Below are 18,913 nucleotides of genomic sequence, written 5' to 3' on the forward strand. Positions count from 1 at the left end.
TCAGTCTGCAGGTTGATGCCCTATCCACTGAGCCAAACCAGCCAGGGCAAGTATAAGTGTTTCTGAGTTCTGTGCCATCCCAGCAAATTATTTAACCAAAGGAGGCGGGTGTGGTGAACCCCTGTTTATAACCAGTTGGTTAGAAAAATAGTTGACAACCTGTAAGGATATTGAGCAAACACTACTAATACATTTGTAGAACAACACTCCCCAAGAACTAGAGAATACACATTTTTCTTTTCTAGAGCCCATGGAACATTTACTAAGTTGGTGCTATGCCAAGCCATAAAGTAAGAATCAACAAAATTCAAAGGCCTGAAATCATACATAGTATGTATTCTGACAGCAGTGAGATTAAGCTAGGAATCAGTAATAGAAAATAACACCAGAAATTTTCAAAATGAGATTGCCAGACGGGAAAGCTCAGGTGAAGCAATGCTTTTCTAGCATCCTATAGATCAAAGAAGAACTAAAAGTAAATTTAAACTGATGATTAAAAATGGCATAACAAAAGAACTAGATGCAGCTAACACAGTGATTAGAATTAATCACTTGAGAATTAATGCTCTAAGCTCTATTTCAAGAAGCTAGAAAAAGAACTACCAATTGAGCCTAAAGAAACTAAAAGGAAAAAAATCAAGAAGAGATTATGAAAGACAATATAGACAAAGCAGAAATAAAATGGAAAAATTTTGTTTCTTTAAAAAGACAAATAAAATTGATAACCACTTAAGAAGAATGGCTAAGAAAAAAGAGAAAGAAATACAAGTGACCAATATTTTAAATAAAAATAATCCTATAGTAACTATTTTATGACAATAAATTTCAAAATTTAGATAAAATGGACAAATTTATTGAAAAACATGATTTACCAAAACTGACATAAGAAGTAAGACAATCTGAGTAATTATACCTATTAGAGAAACCGAATCCATACTTAGAAACCACCCTCCAAAAAATTCTAGGCTAGATGACTTCATTTATGTCCAAATGTTTAAAGAAGAAATAATACCAATGTTAAAAAGAAAAACTCTTTGAGAGAATAGAGAAAAACAGAACACTTCACAACTTGTGTTATGAAGCTAGCCTAAGTTTTATTAAAGAACTTGACAAGATATTACAAGAAGGAAAAAATTCAGACCAATATCTCTCATGAGCATATGTGTAAAACTACAAAAAACAATTAGCAAATCTGACACAGTGATACATAAAGGATTATAAATGATGACCAAGTTGGGTTTACCCCAACAACTCAGTAATGATTTAACATTTCCAAATCTATATAAAAATGTAATCAATATAATTCAACACATTATTGATTAAAGTAAAATAATATGATTATCTCAATAGAGGTAGAAAAAGCATTTGATTAAATTTATCATTACTATATATATAAAAAGCCAGCATCACGACAGGAATGACAAGAGACCAGAACACCGCGAGGGGCTGGCCTCACCCCCCAGTGGGGACCCCTACCCCAGTGGGGTCATGGCTGGCCTGAAAACTGCCTGGGGCCCTTTGCCCAGGCTGGCCCCTCCCCCAGCTAGGACCCTCACCCCAACCGGGGGTGTGGCTGGCCTGCAAAACACACTCGCTCCCAGCTGACCTCTCAGTTCCTTCCCCCCTGTCTGGCACCAATCACCCGATGGTGAAAAGGGAACCAGGGGTGGGTGGCGGCAGGGGGCAGGGCTGGCTGTGGGCAGCCAAGGAATATGGCCCTGATCACAGGCCAGGCCTAGGGATCATATCCGTGCATGAATTTCATGCGCTGGGCCTCTAGTTCATAATAAAAGCTCATAGTAAGCTAGGTTAAAGTGAAACATAATTCTATCAAAAGGAAAAGTTGTGTTTAATACATTTAATTAGAAAACATTTTATACTGCTTCAGTTTTTAAATTTAAATTCATTAGCCCTGGGTGGGTGTGGCTCTGTTGGTTGGAGCATTGCCCCATACACCAAAAAAGATTGTGGGTTTGATTCCTGGTTGGGCACATACCTAGGTTACGGGTTTGATTCCTGGTCAGGATGTGAATGAGAGGCAACCATTTGATATTTCTCACATCAAAGTTTTTTTCCCCTCTCTCTCAAATCAATAAACATGTTCTCAGGTGAGGATAAAAACAAGCAAATGAGAGAACACAAAATACACAGAGTTCTGGTTTCCTGCTGGAGGGGATATACATAGGGACAGTCATTGGAAAATGATCTGACAGTGTCTTCTACAGCAAACCACACATGCCTACTCCATGACCTACTAATTCCTCTCCCAGGTAGATACAGGGCAGGCAAAAGTAGGTTTACAGTTGTGAGTATGCAAAACACAGAGTTGATTCTTGTATTATTATTTTCCATGAGAACAGTAACCCTACTTTTGCCCATCCCTGTACTAACAAAGCTTCTGTCTTTGAACAAACTAGCCAAGCTCCTCTGAGCGCCTTTCTTGACTCAACCTTCACCTTGGCTTATAAAAACTACAGACCCTCAATATAAGTTATTTAGCCCACTCACTCCCTCCTACATTAAAAGACTTAAACACTAACATAGTTTCTGACAGCTCAAGGCTGCATCCCTAGGATGAGCCCAGCCCTGCTGAAAGTACTTGAGAAAACTCAAGGCTGACAAAAGAATTTACTGTTCTAGCCAACACCTTTGGACAGGCCCCTGGCGACCCACCCTTTCTTAGCGTTTACTAAAAAGGGCTTATGCTTGAAAATCCTCACTCTGTCACTTTGAGATAATGTATGTCTCCTACCACTCAGGAGTGTCTTTCTCAAGAACCTGAAAGCCATTCCTTTAAAATGCAATCATCAGGAAGCATAGGGCCTCTGCCTCCCAGTCTCTGTGGGAGGACAGAATCCCAACTTCAGTAATAAGCAGCTAACAGACACAGCCGGCACAGTCAGCATTTATACTGACCCACCCTTTATAACTTTTTTAACTTCCCTGACTCTGCTGAGTCCCTGCTTGGCCCCTCTCCCTACTCACTCATTCTCCCTATAAAAAACTATGCCTTCTCTGTAAAAATCAAAGCTGAGCCCAGCCTGTGTGGCTCAGTGGCTGAGCATCGACCCATGAACCATGAGATCACCAGTTCGTTTTCCGGTCAGGGCACATGCTCAGGGGTTGCAGCTCAATCCCTGGTGTGGGGCATGCAGGAGGCAGCCAATCCATGTTTCTCTCTCATTGATGCTTTATTCTCTCTCTTCTCCTCTTTTTCTCTCTTTGAAATCAATAAAAACATATATTTAAAAAATAATAATGAAATAAAATCCTCCTTTAAAAAAAATCAAAGCTGAGTTCAGTTCATGCTAGACTCTCTTCCCATTGCAATAGTATATTACTAATTAACATCTGCCCTACTACTTTAACTAGTATCTGGCTTTGTTTATCTTTGACAATAGCTCACAGAAAGGATATGTATGAGGGCTCAAAGCTGTATTACTCGAAATAAAAAGACGTGAAAAGAGCCTAATTAAGAACCCACCAACAGAATGCACAAATAAATTGTGGCATATTCATACAAGAAAATAAAAATGTAGCAATGAAAAATAATGAACCACTGCTTTGTATAACTATATGGATAAATCACACACACACACGCACACGCACACACACGACGCATACACATAATGTTTAATGAAAGAAGTCATGTACAAAAGAGTGGATACTTGTCTTAGTTTTCTAGTGTTGCAGAAGCAATAAACACACTATTAGCAGCTTACAATAGCACCCATTTATTATTGCACAGTTGTGCAGGTCAAAAGCGCAGGCACAGCTCAACGGGGTCATCTGTCAGCCTCTCACAGCGCTGCAATCAGGTGTCTGCTGGGCTGGCTTCTCTTCTGCAGCTCAGGGTTCTCTTCCAGCTCCTTCCGGCTGTTACAGGATTCAGCTCCTCCTGGTGCAGCACACAGACCCTGCTTTCTTGCTGGCTGTCAGCTGGAGGTCGGGCTGAGCTCCTGGAGGCCTCCCGTTCACAACATGACAGTTTACTTCTGTGAAGCCAGCAGGATCATGTCTTTCTCACGCTTCGAACATCTGACTTCAGGAATGGTTCTGTCCTTGTTAACAGCTCGCCAGATTAGGTTAGGCCTACCCACAGTAATCTCCCTTTTGATTAGCTCAAATTCAATTGGTTTGGAACTCCTATTACATTTGCAAAATCCCATAACCTAATCATGGGAGTGAAATCTATCAGTTTTACATTCCCATCATACTCAAGAGGACAAGGTTATACTGGGCAAGTCCACCAGGATGGGAAGAATTTTGCCTACCCCAACACTGACTGATTCGATTTTTATCAAGTCAAAAAACTACGGAAGTGATCTGTGATCATATAAGTCAGATGATAAGTGCTTTTATTTGGTGGCATCTGTATTTGGGAAGAAGCATGAGTAAGGCTTCTGAGTGCTGGCAATATTCTGTATCTTGATCTCTGAGGTGATTACACAAATGTACACTTTGTAAAAATTCATCATTTGTGTACGTAATATTTGTGTACTTTATTGTATGTATGTTATACTGCAGTAAAAAAGTTAATGCAAAAATAAAAAAGGGAGGTTCTCAGCATGCCTTCTTTTAATTATACACAAAATTAATAATTAGCATTAAAATTGTATAAAATAGGCACTGGTAAGTACTTGAAATCAGTTTATATCCTTAAATCATTTAAATACTCTGAGTTTATGTATAACTAGAGGCCCGGTACACGAAATTTGTGCATTCGGTGGGCTCCCTCAGCCAGGCCTGCACCTCGGGGGATGTCCCACGGGAAGCGGGCCTAAGCCATCAGTTGGATATCCTTAGTGCTGCTGTGGAGGCGGGAGAGGCTCCCACAACCGCCGCTGCACTCACCAGCCGTGAGCCCAGCTTCTGGCTGAGCAGCGCTCCCCCTATGGGAGCGCACTGACCACCAGGGGGCAGCTTCTGAATCGAGCGTCTGCCTTCTGGTGGTCAGTGCACGTCATAGCAACTAGCCATTCTGCCGTTCGGTTGATTTGCATATTAGCCTTCTATTATATAGGATATGAATAGAAGGTTGTGTTGTAGAAATACAAAAAATTAAATTTCAGCTGGCTCTTAGTCAAGGGATCATAATTCAAGGTACTTCAATTTGAATGACTTTTGATAGTTTCTCACTTTCTATTTGAGTACTATTTTTTCTCTCCATTGCATGGAAGTATACAAGTTAAATGTGGAGAGAGCCAAGTCTGTGTGTGTGTTGGTCAAGGGTGGAGAAAAAGAAGGAAACTAATGAGTTTAATCTAATAGGGTAGATAAAATCTTATTATTACTATGTTACTGACCTAAAATCATCTGGGAGAAACACAAAGATTTCTTTTTTTTAAAAAATATTTTATTGATTTTTCACAGAGAGGAAGGGAGAGAGATAGAGAGCCAGAAACATCGATGAGAGAGAAACATCAATCAGCTGCCTCCTGCACATCCCCCACTGGGGATGTGCCCGCAACCCAGGTACATGCCCCTGACTGGAATCGAACCTGGGACCCTTCAGTCCTCAGGCTGATGCTCTATCCACTGAGCCAAACCGGTTCCGGCGGCACAAAGATTTCTTATGAGATGGACCCAGGCACCATTTCTAGAGCTGGTCAACCTTAGGTTAATTCCATTCTCTATATTCCCATTCTGTTCCAAGCCAAAAAAATGACACGATTTCCTGGTGAATATAAACAAATGTGGCTGTCCATAACTAAATCAGGAAAACACATTTACCCCAACTTATTATAATCAGCATATACAGAAATTATAGAGCAGCAGTTCTCAACCTGTGGGTCGTGACCCCTTTGGGGTCGAACGATCCTTTCACAGGGGTCGCCTAAGACCATCGGAAAATGCATATATAATTACATATTGTTTTTGTGATTAATCACTATGCTTTAATTATGTTCAATTTGTAACAATGAAAATACATCCTGCATATCAGATACTTACATTACGATTTATAACAGTAGCAAAATTACAGTTATGAAGTAGCAATGAAAATAATTTTATGGTTGGGGATCACCCCAACATGAGGAACAGCATTAGGAAGGTTGAGAACCACTGTTATAGAGTTATGAACTAAAGGCTAATCTTACCTATGAATTTGATGCAAAATCTTAAAATATTAGGAAACTGAACAAAAAATATATTAAAATAATAAAACATCATGACTAAGTGATATTTATTTCAGCAATTTAATGTATTATATAAATCATAGTAATTCAACTAAAAAGAACAAATTTACACAATCATTTCAAAAGGTACTAAAATAATATTTGCTAAAATTCAACATCCATTTGAGATGAAAACTAGAGTTAACCCTGTTAGAGGCACCCACCACCTACCTATGCTGTGGAAATTTGGCACATAACTTAAGTAGGTCCTCCAAATTTTTGAATTCCCATTCACCAGTTGACTCTTGAACAACACAGGTTTGAACTGCTTGGGTCAATTAACAAAAAATCTGCATATAAGTGAACCTATGGAGTTCAAACATTATTCAAGGGTCAACTGTACTTTTAATAAAATATGATTAGTTGGTTATTTCCTTGAATTGATTAAATATATCTGGGTCAATCCAGGAGCCAACATAATGCTTAAATGGGAAAACATTATTTTCATTAATGAGATGCCTTCTCAAAGTTAGGAATGTAATAAGGAAACCATTACCACTATTTTTTAAAAAAATATGTTTTTATTCATTTCAGAGAAAGGGAGAGGGAGATAGAAACATCAATGGTGAGAGAGAATCATCAATTGGCTGCCTCCTATAGGTTCCCTACTGGGGATCGAGCCCACAACCCAGGCATGTGTCCTGACTGGGAATTGAACTGTGACCTCCTGGTTCATGGGACGACGCTCAACCACTGAGCAACACTGGCTGGGCCATTATCACAATTTTTATTTAATATTGTTTCTGGAGATTCTGGGAACCAAAGAAACTAAGGAAACAATAAATTAGAGGTACAGAACTTCTAAAACAAGCAGTAAAATTATCATTATTTGCACATGTTATGATTGTATATTTTGGGGAGGACCCAGAACTCACTGTAAGATTTCTACAAGCAAAGATAACTCAGTAAAATGGATAGGTACAAAACTATACAGAAATCAACAACTTTCATATACACAACCAAGAGTAGCAAAATAAAATGGAAATATCTTATTTACAATAGCAACAAAAACTAAACATCTAATATCTAAATATGTAACAATAAACTTAACAATAAATATCCAAAAGCTATTTGACATAAAGTTCAGAATGTCCCTGAGAATCACAATAAAAGATATGAACAAATAAAAAAAGTCAATTCATATCATAAGGTTGTAAATTCTTTCAAGTTAGTTTGTAAACTTAACTCAATCCATACAAGTACTTGTAGGATTTTTTTTGGTGGAAAAGATAGACAAACTGATGCTAAATTCATATAGAATACAGAACAAGCAAGAAGAGCCAGACAATGTTTAAAAGAGAAGATCAATAATGGAATACTCTTTCTACCTGATAGTATAATACACAGATATATATATATATATATATGCACACATTAAATTAATTAAAACAGTGTGGTACTGACACATAACAGACAACTCAATAAAATATAATAAATAGCGTGGAAATCAGTCCAAGTACAGGGATTTGATATATGATAAAGATGTCATCTCACAGAAGAGAGGAAAAAGATGAATTATTCACTAAATTATTTTAAGATAACCAGGGAGACATATAAAAAAAATAAGGTTGGATCTTTGTCTCATATTTTACTGGTATACTAGGAAGAAAATGTAAATATTTAAATGTAAAAAAATTTTAAAAACAAGAGACTAAAAGAAACTGTAAGAAAATTCCTCTGTAAACTTGGATGAAGCTTTTTCTGAACTATTATATATAGCCCAGAAGCCAGAAAGTGAGAAATTGCTTACAACTACTAGATAAAAATAAAAATTTTATATGACAAAACCACCATAAACAAAGTTAAACACTAACAAGAAACTGGGAAAAGTATTTATAATTCAAAAGGCTAAATTTTCTATCTACCAGAGTCCCTACATATCCTTTTAAGAAAAATACCAACAACCCAACAGAAAACTAGATAAAGAACAGAAACAATAGTTCACAGAAAAGGAAATATAAATGACTATGAAAAGATGCTCAATTAGATTGGTAAAGATTAAAAAAAAAAAAAAAAAAGGTGGGGGATTGGGTAATAACCCGTTTAGTGCCAGTATAGAAACAGCACTCTCACACTCCAACACCCCTTTGATGGAGGACAATTTGGCAAGATCAAAATTCTCAATTCACATGTCCTTGTTCCAACATTTCCATTTCTAGGAATTTATCCTGCAGATAAACTCACGCATGTGCCAGATGACCTAAGTTCTTAAATATTGTGCCCTGTTTGCAATAGCAAAAGTCTTGAAATGACTTAAACTTTCCATCATGGGGGACTGGCTCCATCAATTATGCTGCATGTGCACAATGGAATACCGTGTAGCTATAAAACAAAGCTCTTTATGTACTAATATGGAATGACCTCCACAATAAAACCAAAAGTATAAAAAAAGTGTGTCCAATATGCCAGTATGCTACTATTTGTGGGGGAAAAGAACATAATATGTACATTTGCTTGTGTGTTTATAAATTTCACCTGAAAGGAAGCCCAAGAGCCTGTAATAACATCTGTCACCAGTGGTAGGATCTCATGGCTCCAGGACAGGGGAGGGAGAAAGGACATTCTGTGCCCGCTATTTTGAGCCATGTGGATTTTGTGTATTATCTACACAGAAATGCACAACACATTAAAGTTTGTGATGGGATAAAAGGGTGCAGTTATATTTCAGTCTGTCCATGCTTACATCTGAGCTTGGCTGAAAAGGAACTCTCTTGTTAATCTACAGGGTGTCTCAAAAAATGTGCACACACTTTAATAGCTGCTAGCTCAATTTTGAAAATGAAATGCCTTTATAATTATTCAAAGTGCATTTTTTTTGGGGGGGGGGACACTCTCTATATAGCTTTTTGACTAAGGCATCTCACAGAGACATAATTTTTTGCTTGAAAACCTAAGTTCCCAAATAAGAGTTAAATAAGAAAATAAAACATCAAAAAAAATAAAGAAAAACAAAGTTGCTCAACAACAGGGATAGTAGAATCAGTTTGTTTAAAGCAATCAAACAAATATCAACAACAAAAACCGAAACCATGTGAATGTTTAAACTGTCTCAAAGATATACACCAAAACTTTGTTGAGGAGGAGGGGATGAGAGAATACAGTACTGTTTTTGTTTTAAAGCTATTTCTATATTGTTGAATTAATCAGATTATTTAATGTATTAATTAATTTTATAATTTGAAAAATTATAAATAGATTTAAATCTAAAAAGCTTAAGTTTCAATCGGTAACCAAATATAAATAAACATGTTTAAGCTAGTAATAAGAAGAAATACAAGTTTAAAAGGCACCATTAAGAAAAAAACTTTTTTCAGTTAGAGTTTACATTCAATAGTATTTTGAAGCACCATTTTTAGACCAGTAAAATAGCAATATTTAAAATATGTAATACTCGATGCAGAGTGTGGTGAAAAGGTACTTTCATACATTAGTGGAGGAATATAAATTGGTACCTTTCCCATGTTTTAATTGAAATTTACAACCCACAGTTGTAAGAAATAACACAGAGAGATCCCATGCATCCTTTACCCATAGGTCCTCTTTTTAAAGAGCAATTTGTCAGTGTAAGTGGAGAATCTTAAAAGTATTCACATTTTCATCCAAAAATCCCATTTCTTGGAACCTATCCTAAAAAAGTAATTCAAAGGAAAGAAAAAGCTATATGCATAAAAATGTCCACCCAAGACCATATATAAAATATAAATATGTTCATATATATAATTTATACATACATATATATCTATAATTTAAACCATAAAGAACCAGTTCATTAAATAACATAACCACTAGATAGAATATTTTATAGCCATTAAATCACATTTATGTAGACGGTGAGGCAATTGGCTTAATACCTATAATATAATGTTTAATTTAAAAAGGCACAAAATTTTATGTCCAACTTAGTAAAAAATATGCATAGATGGACAATAAGGGGAACGTGGTGGATTTCTGGTTAACTCTCTCTTTCAAAACTTCCTATAACATAATTTCAAATCTAATTGTTTCATATTTTTTCAAATTTTTCAAATTCCAGTTTCCTACTTTTGTCAGCCTTTAATTTGAGGAGCAAGACGAGGTGAAAGATGCTGTTTATGAACCCAATAATGTTAACTAACTGCCCGCCATGAGCTGTGGACGTGTGTCACTTACTTGCATCTCGCTCTGGAGGAGGCGGGGCCCTCTGCCCCAGCCGCGCGCTGTCCACAGGCTGCACCTTCCCCTTGGGGATGCTAAAGAGGTCACGGAAGTCCTTTCTTTGCCTGGATTCTTGGAGAGAGCCCTCAGAAGATTTGTCTCTGAGTCTGAGGGAGGAAAAGAGTGCGATTTTCCTCTTTGGAGTCCTAGAAGCATCCGGAAAGGTCTCTTGCAAACTCACTTTCTCCAGGAGTTTGGGGACATCTTCCATCTTGCTGCAGGGTGGGGACGCCAATCCAGGAAATATCTTGGAGGGCCGGTTGGGCAAACTGTGGGTGCGGAGGGCAGGGTCGGGAAGGCCAGGGGTGGAGGGCTGGGCAGCCCTGACAGGCTGGGTGCCCAGGGAGAAGAAGGCCGAGGCCCTGCTGGCCATGTCTCTCCCAGGAGACTGCTGGTCCCAGTCTTTATTGCCGCTGGGTTTCCGAAGGCTGAAGGAGCGCGTGCAGGCTTGCGGCTGGCTGGTGGGCAAAGCCCTGGATTCTGGCTTGGCCCAGGCCTTCCTCCCGCCTTCGGAGTTGGAGAGGAGGGGCTCCAGGAGGGACCTTCGGAGGGCATTGGCAATGAGTCTCAGCGGGGACCTGGGTGGAGCCACGCTTCGCTCCTCTGGAGTCCTTCCAGCGGGGGTCCCCCTCTTCTCCGGAGCCTCTGCCTGAGCTGGCAGGGTCTCTCTCGCCGCCCGAGGGAGCACCAAGGGGCGGACTGGCTTCAGCACTCGGCCTCCTCTACCATTCTCGGCGCTTTTCTGGCAAAGTTGTGGCCCAGCTTCCAGGCGCGAGCTCTGGGGGTTGAAGTCATTCCAATCCAGCAACTTGCTCTTCTGCTCCTGGGTGAGGGCCAGCTTCTTCAAGCCCAGCTTCTTCCCCTCTGCCAGCTCGGACCCACCCTCCTCTCCCGTCTGGGTCTGGGAGCCCATTTGCCCTTCTCCCGAGCCCCCCGCAGCCCCAGGAGACAGCTCTTGGTCTGGCGAGCACCTGCCCATCCCTCCAATGGGGTGTGGGCCTCTGTGGGTGCCGCTGGTGTCCTGACAGCCATTGGGAGCCATCGCTGCAGGGCTGGGGGTCCCGGGGCTGGCGAGGCCCTCTCCACCGGGCCTCACCAGGCAGAACTCTGTTCGCTCCAGCACCTGGCCATGCGGCAGGTAGAGAGGGATTTCACTGGGTGCTCCATGGGCCCTGGCTCGCCTCAGGAAGATTGGGGTGGAAGGACTGAAATGACCTCTTGAGACCTGCGGGGCAAAACATAGCCATGATTTCAAAATTGCCAGCATGTAGCTAGATGCGGAAGGCACACCTCCGTCTATAGCCCCCTCCCTCCCTGTCTCCAGTCGAAAAGAATTCTGCCTGGAATGACTGATTTCTGAGGGCAGCTCTTCACTCAGATGGCTACCCTGGGGCCTGCTGGGGTCTGCCTGGAGCCTCCGTGTCAGCATGGGCCGAAGGCTTTTCTGGGTCTTGGGTCAGGTGGGTAGGAAGCCAAAGGTAAGGCACTGGCATTGGCCAGCTCCTGGGCCCGTGATGGTAGGGCGGTCAGGCACAGAGGTGAGGCCAGCTCCTCCTCCGTGATGGTAGGGTGGTCAGGCCCCACGTGAGTCATGTCCCTACTAACCGGCACCTCCACCCACAGGTGTGTTCCTCCAACTACCCGAAACCAAGGCTTCTTCCTTCGCATGACGCCTCCTGAAGGAAGGGGAGAGCTACCCTTGGGGAGGAGGGGGGCGGGAGGGAGGGAGGCCTGTGGGGCAGGATGGCCGTGAGGACTTTCCAGTGCCTTTTCTAAGCCTGACTCCTGCCTGCGCGGCTGCGAAAGGACCGTTGCCAGCAGGTAGGGCAGGACCCGTGGCAAAGGGAGCCCACAGGGGGACCAGGAGGGCAGGGCCCAGAGAGCAGCCCTGCAAGCGCATGGGCCCGGCTGTCCCGTGCTCTCTGGTCCCCGGGCCTGGAGAGGGGTCTGCAGGTCAAGAGGCCTGTCACACGAACTCCTGGTGAAGGAATGAGTCCAAACCTGTGTTTTCGGTGACGTCATGTTCGAGTCCAGGGAAATGTTGCCTCCAAGGTACTCAGCTCCTCCCCGAGGCACCCCAGGCTCTGCGCCTGCCCCCCAGCTGCCGGCTCCTCGGCCCCTGGGGGGACCTCCAGGGCCCAGCATGTGTCCTAGCATCTCTGTGCCCCACAGCCCAGCCCAGGTGCCACACCCCGTAAAGCCTGCTGCGTGAGCGAGCCAGTGGCTGTGCTGGAAGGGGCAGGGGGCAGGGGCTGAGAAGTAGCAGGTGAGCTTCTATGGAAGGGACTTGGGAGGGGGCCGGAATGGGCTCTTGGCAGAGCATCTCTGGGCCCTGGCTCTGCGCGGGGTGCCTGATGGTGCTGAGTGTGGAAGTGGGAGGAGTAGAGGCAGCTCCCTCTCCCACTGGGGCGGGGTGGGGGGGCGCTGAGGGGTGCTTACCTGAGGTAGAGGGGAACCCCCCAGAGCACTGCCAGGGACACTGCCTGGGGAGGACGCGGGGGAGGATGAGGCAGAAGACAGGGAGGAAGGAGAAACGGAAGGGGACGCTTCCCTGGGCGGCGGCACAGTTCTCTCGCTGTTCACCGGCATGGAACCTGCCGAGGAAAGAATGCGCTCTGCTTACAGAGGGGCCACGGCCTCACTACCTCAGGGACAGAGAGGCTGTAAGTGACGCCCGACCCTGTAAATGCAGAGGGAGGAGGATGTCAGAGGTGGATTTGGGCCCGATGCCACGGACGGGGGAGGAGGGACGGTGCAGAGGTGGCAGCGCCTGTGGGGGAAGGGTGGGGCCTGAGAACCATGTGCTTCCCACCCACGTGAGGATGCTCCCGCGTGGTGAGACAGGAAGCCCGGTGTTTCTTAGAAGCGGACACGGCCGCCAAGGTTCCCCTAAAGCCACGTGGCTGGAGGCTGGGGCTCAGCCAACAACCCGCCCGAGGCCTCTGCCCACGCGCTGCGGACCGTCAGCCGGGCACAGACAGGGCAGGCGCCACTGCTAATGCGGCCGCTCCTCCTGCTCCCTGTGCGCCGGCGGCCCTCGGAGGCCATGGTCAGCCCGAGGTTTTAAGAGAACACAAGCGGGGAGGTTATCGTGAGCATCAGCTCATTTGAAGCATATGGAGTGAGGTTCGTGCCAAGCTCCTGTTGGTCAGGGACGATCCTTGCAGGGGACACGCTCAGAGCAACATGAGGAAGGAGTGCGGCCGAGGCCCAGCCTCACTCTGACTGTGGGAGCTGAAGTCAATTAGGACAGTGACAGCAGAATCTTGACAGTTGTGGCCTGTGAGGTCAATCCTGTTCTCTCTCACCATCTCTCATGAGTGCACACATGCTCACACGCACGCACACACGCACACACACTCATACATACATGCACACACACTCACACACGTGCACACACACACTCGCACACACACACTCACACACGCACCCCCCCACTCTCTCACGCGCGCACACACACACACACTCACCTACACTCACACATACACACGTGCACTCACACACACACACACCCCCACACACAATCACACACACACACTCACACACACACACCCAAACTCACATGCACTCACACACACACTCACGCACACACACGCACACACATACACTCACACACACGCACACACACACTCACACGCACTCACACACAATCACACACACACTCACACTCACACCCACACGCACACCTAAACTCATACACACACACACACACACACACACACACACACACCCTAGGAACCTGAAATCTAAAATGGCAAGCATTTTGCTTCCATATTGAGCCATCTCAGTAATATACCCTCAAAGGGGCTCAGAAAATCCGTGCTCTGTTTCTGACTTGCCCACTCAGCGTCTGACCTGTGGGCCGGGCCAGCTCTCCCTCAGACCCTCCCAGGACCACTGTCTCACTACCCACTCCTGCCGGCTCCTGCTGACCCTCCAGGTGTCTAGCCTTAGATTTCAGCTCGCTTCCTAACTCAGCACAATCCTCCGGGCCTCGGTTTCTCCAAAGTTTTGGGGAAGAGGCTCCTCCTCTGGGACCCACCCAGACCAGGCCGAACCCAAGCCCTGAGCGAAGAAGCATTCCTTTGAGACCCGTTTTCACAGCGGCCCACATGGGGTTCAGCATTCCCTCTTGCTCCCCTCACACGCAACTGCAAGCCTGTCAGAGCCGCATCCCAGGCCCGGGTGCGGAGAAGGTGGCCAGCACACACGCATGGTCAGCGAGTTCCCAAAGGGAAGCCTCCAGAACGCGTCAGGAGGAAGGTAACTCAGGGGAACAGAGCTGAGGTGGCGGGACAGAGCTGCTGGGGAGGAAGACCGCCGGCTGCCAGGAGCTGCTGCGGGGGAGGCCGCTGGCCTCTTACCCAACCCCCCATCTCAGCCCATGGACCTCCATCCCAGCCCACAGTTAGATGGTTCGAGCCTAAAAAGGCAAAAGTTGTGAGTCAGTTGTTGCCTTGTTTCCTGGGCCCAGCTTGCCAAATTCCTGCCAAATTCCTTCTCCTCCTCTTCCTCGCCCCCTCATTCTCCTCTCTCTGCCACCTCCTGACTCAAACTCCCCAACTTGTCTCAAAGTCCCCTCAGCTCAACACACTGCCTTTTTGTTCCCCCGGGGAGCTCTCCCGGGACCTTCTGACACAGAGCCAGGGACACCTTGGCTTGGTTGCCAGGAAGGCCTTGGGGTTCACAAGGTCATGACCTGGGAGCTGCTTCCTCTTTTTTTCCTTCCTCTAATCCCCACCCTCATCCCAGCTAGTGGGGACTCTCGATGCACACACTGTCTGCAGGAGAATGTGGGGAGGGCTGGACGAGGTGGGGTGAACAGAGCACCCGCCATTCCAGCTGCTGCTCAGGGGGCGGGGGTTGCTGTGCGGGAGAGGAAGGTGAGGCCAGAGCAGAGCTGAAGGTGACAGGGAATACACTGCCCCGGGTGGCTGATGTCTTTGGGTTCCCTCAGAAGATGGTAAAGGGGAGCCTGGAACCACACTTCCTTTACATCCACACCAGCTGCCGGACACTGAGCAAGTCTCTTAACCCCCAGTTTCCTCAAGAAATCTACTGCTGCGTCAGGGGAGGCTGAAGGAATAAAACGAGATAAAAAGAGATACCTAGAGTAGGATGCAAAAATCACACAGAACTAGGAATTCCATCCCTCTCCCCACGCACACAGGTGGTGTCCAATAAAGACACCGCCGAATGCTAACCCTTCCCAGAGGGGGCTGCACACCCTCATGGACCCCACAACGCCTCCTCCTCAACTCATTAACACCTGGCATAGCCAAGGCCGGGCTGCCCTGCCCTGTGCAGGCCCCTTGCAAAGGGGGTTGATGAGCCTGGATTACAGCCCCACATCCCACCTGGACCAGGGCCTCTCCTCTGGGCCCTCTGGCATTGGTGACCTTTCTCCTTGATCCCAGTGGTCATTCTGGTGAACATGGCCAGCGGGGGTGGGTGGGTGGGGGGGATGGGTGCTGAGGGCAATCACAGAGAACCAGCCTTTTCGCGGCATTGAGTGGGCAGTGGAGGTGGTGCCCCATACTCTGCTCCTACTATAGCACCAGCCTTGCCCATTGGTGTTTCCTCTTGGGCAAAATGAAAATGACCAAAAAGATAGCTCGAGTGGCTTTTGGCTCTGGGGATTTTTAAAAAGACTGGGACCGCAGGGTGCAGCTACCCAGAATTTTGAACTCAGGCCACGGCTCAAATTCTCCCAAAGCCTTGGAGCGCCCTCTAGGCGTGGCAGCCTGAACAGGCCTAAACCCATGTGCTTCATCTGTTCCTGCCCTGGGTCCAGCCTGCTTGTTCCCTGGTTTGGTCATTCATTTGTTCACTCTTCACTCATAAGTTTGTTCAGAAGTTCGTTCATTCATTCATTCATTCATTCATTCAGCAAGGAAGGACTTGGTGCCTCCTTTGGGCCAGATTCATGATAGGCACTAGAACCATAGAAATGGTTTGAACTCCAGGCCTGCTCTCAAATCAGCGTTACCTGTACCTGCTATTCCTGGGATCACTAAAGACAGGGCTGAGGTCTCCAGGCTGTGTCTCCTCCAGCAGCCTGGCCCTGCTGGGAGGGCCCCCCACCAGACTCCCAGCTCTCAGGCCAGACTGGGAACTTCTTGAGGGCAAGGATAATCCCCTTCATTGGAGGCACTCAGTACAGTTGACGGGAAGCACTGGGATGCAATCTTCACCCAAAGGGACCCAGCCATGGAAGCAGAAGTCCCAGGACAGAGACGGGTTGTGCTGGGGGAGTAAATGCGATGACTTGTGGGAAAGGCCTGGCCCAGGTCTTCCGTAAACATTAACTGGCTCCTTCCCCTCACACTCACTGCCTGGGGCTGTGGGTTGATTCAAGAGTTATTTTGGGTTGTCCCAGGTGAAGTGCCCTGCCCAGGTGTGCAGCCCTGACCCAGCTCCAGCGGCACCCATGTCCTAGCCTGACCCAAGGGAGAGGCTGCAGGGCCGGGGGCTGCCGGGAGAATGACTCACTGGCCAGGAGTCGGCACTGACTCAGAAGGAAGGAGTCAACAAAATGAGCACTGTGTTCCAACTACAACAACGTTTCTTTTTTAGAAACCCTTGTCTAACTCAAGGCTTTCCAGGGTCCATCTCTCCAAGAGCAAGGCCCAGAGAGGGTGTGTCGGGGCAGGGAGAGGTGGAAAGCAGCGATGAACTTGGAATCAGAAGAGTTCCTGCCCCTCTCTCAGGCTCGGAGAGGGAATCCCAGTTCTGTAATAGCTGCAGCCCTGGGATGCCTTGCAATTGTGTGTGGTCACTGCGCCCCCTAGTGGGATCCCGCTGCATTGGCATCCACCACAGGCCCTGGTCCTCACTCACCATGCTCTTCCCTGGGATGTGTGGACCACAGGCTGCCCAGAAAAAGGACAGGACATGTGTGCATGCCTGGCTTCCCTCATTGCGTTGCCCCTGACTGCATGAACTTCAGCTGATGCCCCCAGCCCAACTCCAGGGCCCCAGTACCCTCATCGCTGTCTCAAAAAGTTTGGAGCTGATGCGATAAGGCCCCTTCCACGTGTAACTGAGTCCTCAGGCTCTATGACTCTGGACTGGGGAGCCAAGCGGGAAGGGGGTCCCAAATCCCTCAGGAAATGCTTCCTCGGGTCAGCAGCGGAAATAGGGGCAACCTTCTATTTCTTTCCTTGCCGCTCACATCCAGGAGGCCAGGTCAGAGGTTGTGTAAGGAATGAGGACAGCTGCCCCTGAGAATTAGTCAGAGAATTCTCACACCCCTTGCCCCCATCCCACCCCCACCCAGCCCCAGAGAGCCCGTGACTCACTTGACTGGCACTTTCTTCTCCAGCTCTGGTATTTGCTGAGAGTTGGGGACTGAAGGCTGTTGGCCCGCTGCAGAGCTGTAGTGGAAAAAAGAAAGGCAGGGAAGGTGGGAAGGGAGGAAGAGTCTGTTAAACAGGTTAAAAAAAAAGGGGGGGGGGTTCTCCTATGGTCCATTTACCAAAAGTGAATTGGCTGATGATCATAATCGACTGAGCCCCTTCGTTCCCTCTGACTGCACCCTCCTGTCCCAACACACACCTCCAGTTTCTCATTCATTCATTCACCAGATACTTATGGAGACTCTGCTATAGGACAGGTCCTGCCACCTTTTAGAAAATGCCTCAGATTAGGAGCCATCATTCCAAATGGCCCTCATTAATAAGCATACCTATGTGTACATGTTTACATGCCTACATGTATACACATACACACACATGCCCGTATACACACACAGGCACGCATTTGTTTTTAGCAGAGCAGCTCCTCAGAGCTGAAGTCTCACATCAGTGGCCCACGCGCACACTGCAATGCAGCCTGGAAGCTGCAGGAGCTCTGTCCGCTCCCCTGCCCCGCAGAGCCCTGCGAACCCTCTGGGAGGCAGTTCTAACTGAACCTCTGGCAACCCATTGCCATGAACATCCTCTTGGCCTGGGTTCCAATGGAAACACTTCAGGAGGCTGTGGATTGTGCCCTGAGGACCCTCTGCCCGGCTGGGCCTTGAGGATTAGCTGAGCACAATGAACGTCACCTGCAGAAGAGAAATCGCACATGGGGCCCCGCAGATGTGGCCACCGGGTCCCTGGGGCGGTTCCATCACAGCCTTGAGAGAAAGAATGGGGTGATGCCTGCCGGATGCACACACAGGTGGGACCAGGAGGCATGGAAGAAAGGCCGTGGGAGTGATGGGGGTATGTGAGGAGCGTGGGGAAGGCTTGAATGCGGGCCTCTCTGAGCCCAAGGCCTGGCGGGCACAGCCCTCTCTGTGTCGAAAGTCCTGGGTTCCACTCACACTTCCTGCCAGTGCTGAGCTGGGTGTGGACACGCACCAGCCGGGCTGCACAGCACAGGTGTCAGCCGCTGCCTGGGGGCTTCCTTCCTTCGGAACAGCCCTCCGTGCTGGGCACCCTCCCGCCCTCACTCCACGTGGAGACCCTGTGAGCCTGCTCCTCCGCATGGCGGGCCCCCATCTCACAGGCCTGTTTTCACACCCCGCCCGTGGGTTTGAGGGGGCCTGTGTGCACAGG

The 18,913-nt window shown here is 46.8% G+C and overlaps 1 protein-coding gene and 1 long non-coding RNA gene across 10 annotated transcripts in view; one reads left to right on the plus strand and one right to left on the minus strand.

The window, feature by feature from the left end:
* LOC139017202 (uncharacterized) overlaps positions 1-18,913 on the plus strand; it is a 425,767-nt gene that overhangs the window by 285,434 nt on the left and 121,420 nt on the right. The gene's annotated exons all lie outside the window — the stretch shown is intronic.
* The window catches only part of MICAL2 (microtubule associated monooxygenase, calponin and LIM domain containing 2), a 207,781-nt gene that overhangs the window by 34,665 nt on the left and 154,203 nt on the right, over positions 1-18,913 (minus strand). For all 9 annotated transcript variants that reach the window (XM_070425266.1, XM_070425263.1, XM_070425264.1 and 6 more), the window contains 3 exons: positions 17,672-17,746; positions 12,810-12,964; positions 10,326-11,595 (listed from right to left, as the gene is read on the minus strand). In XM_070425266.1, coding sequence (XP_070281367.1) covers positions 10,326-11,595; positions 12,810-12,964; positions 17,672-17,746 — 1,500 coding nt within the window. The remainder of the gene's footprint in view (positions 1-10,325; positions 11,596-12,809; positions 12,965-17,671; positions 17,747-18,913) is intronic.

The sequence above is a fragment of the Myotis yumanensis genome, unplaced genomic scaffold (assembly GCF_028538775.1).
Source record: "Myotis yumanensis isolate MYYU_CA2020_CCGP unplaced genomic scaffold, mMyoYum1.0.hap1 SCAF_10, whole genome shotgun sequence".
Lineage (NCBI taxonomy): Eukaryota > Metazoa > Chordata > Mammalia > Chiroptera > Vespertilionidae > Myotis > Myotis yumanensis.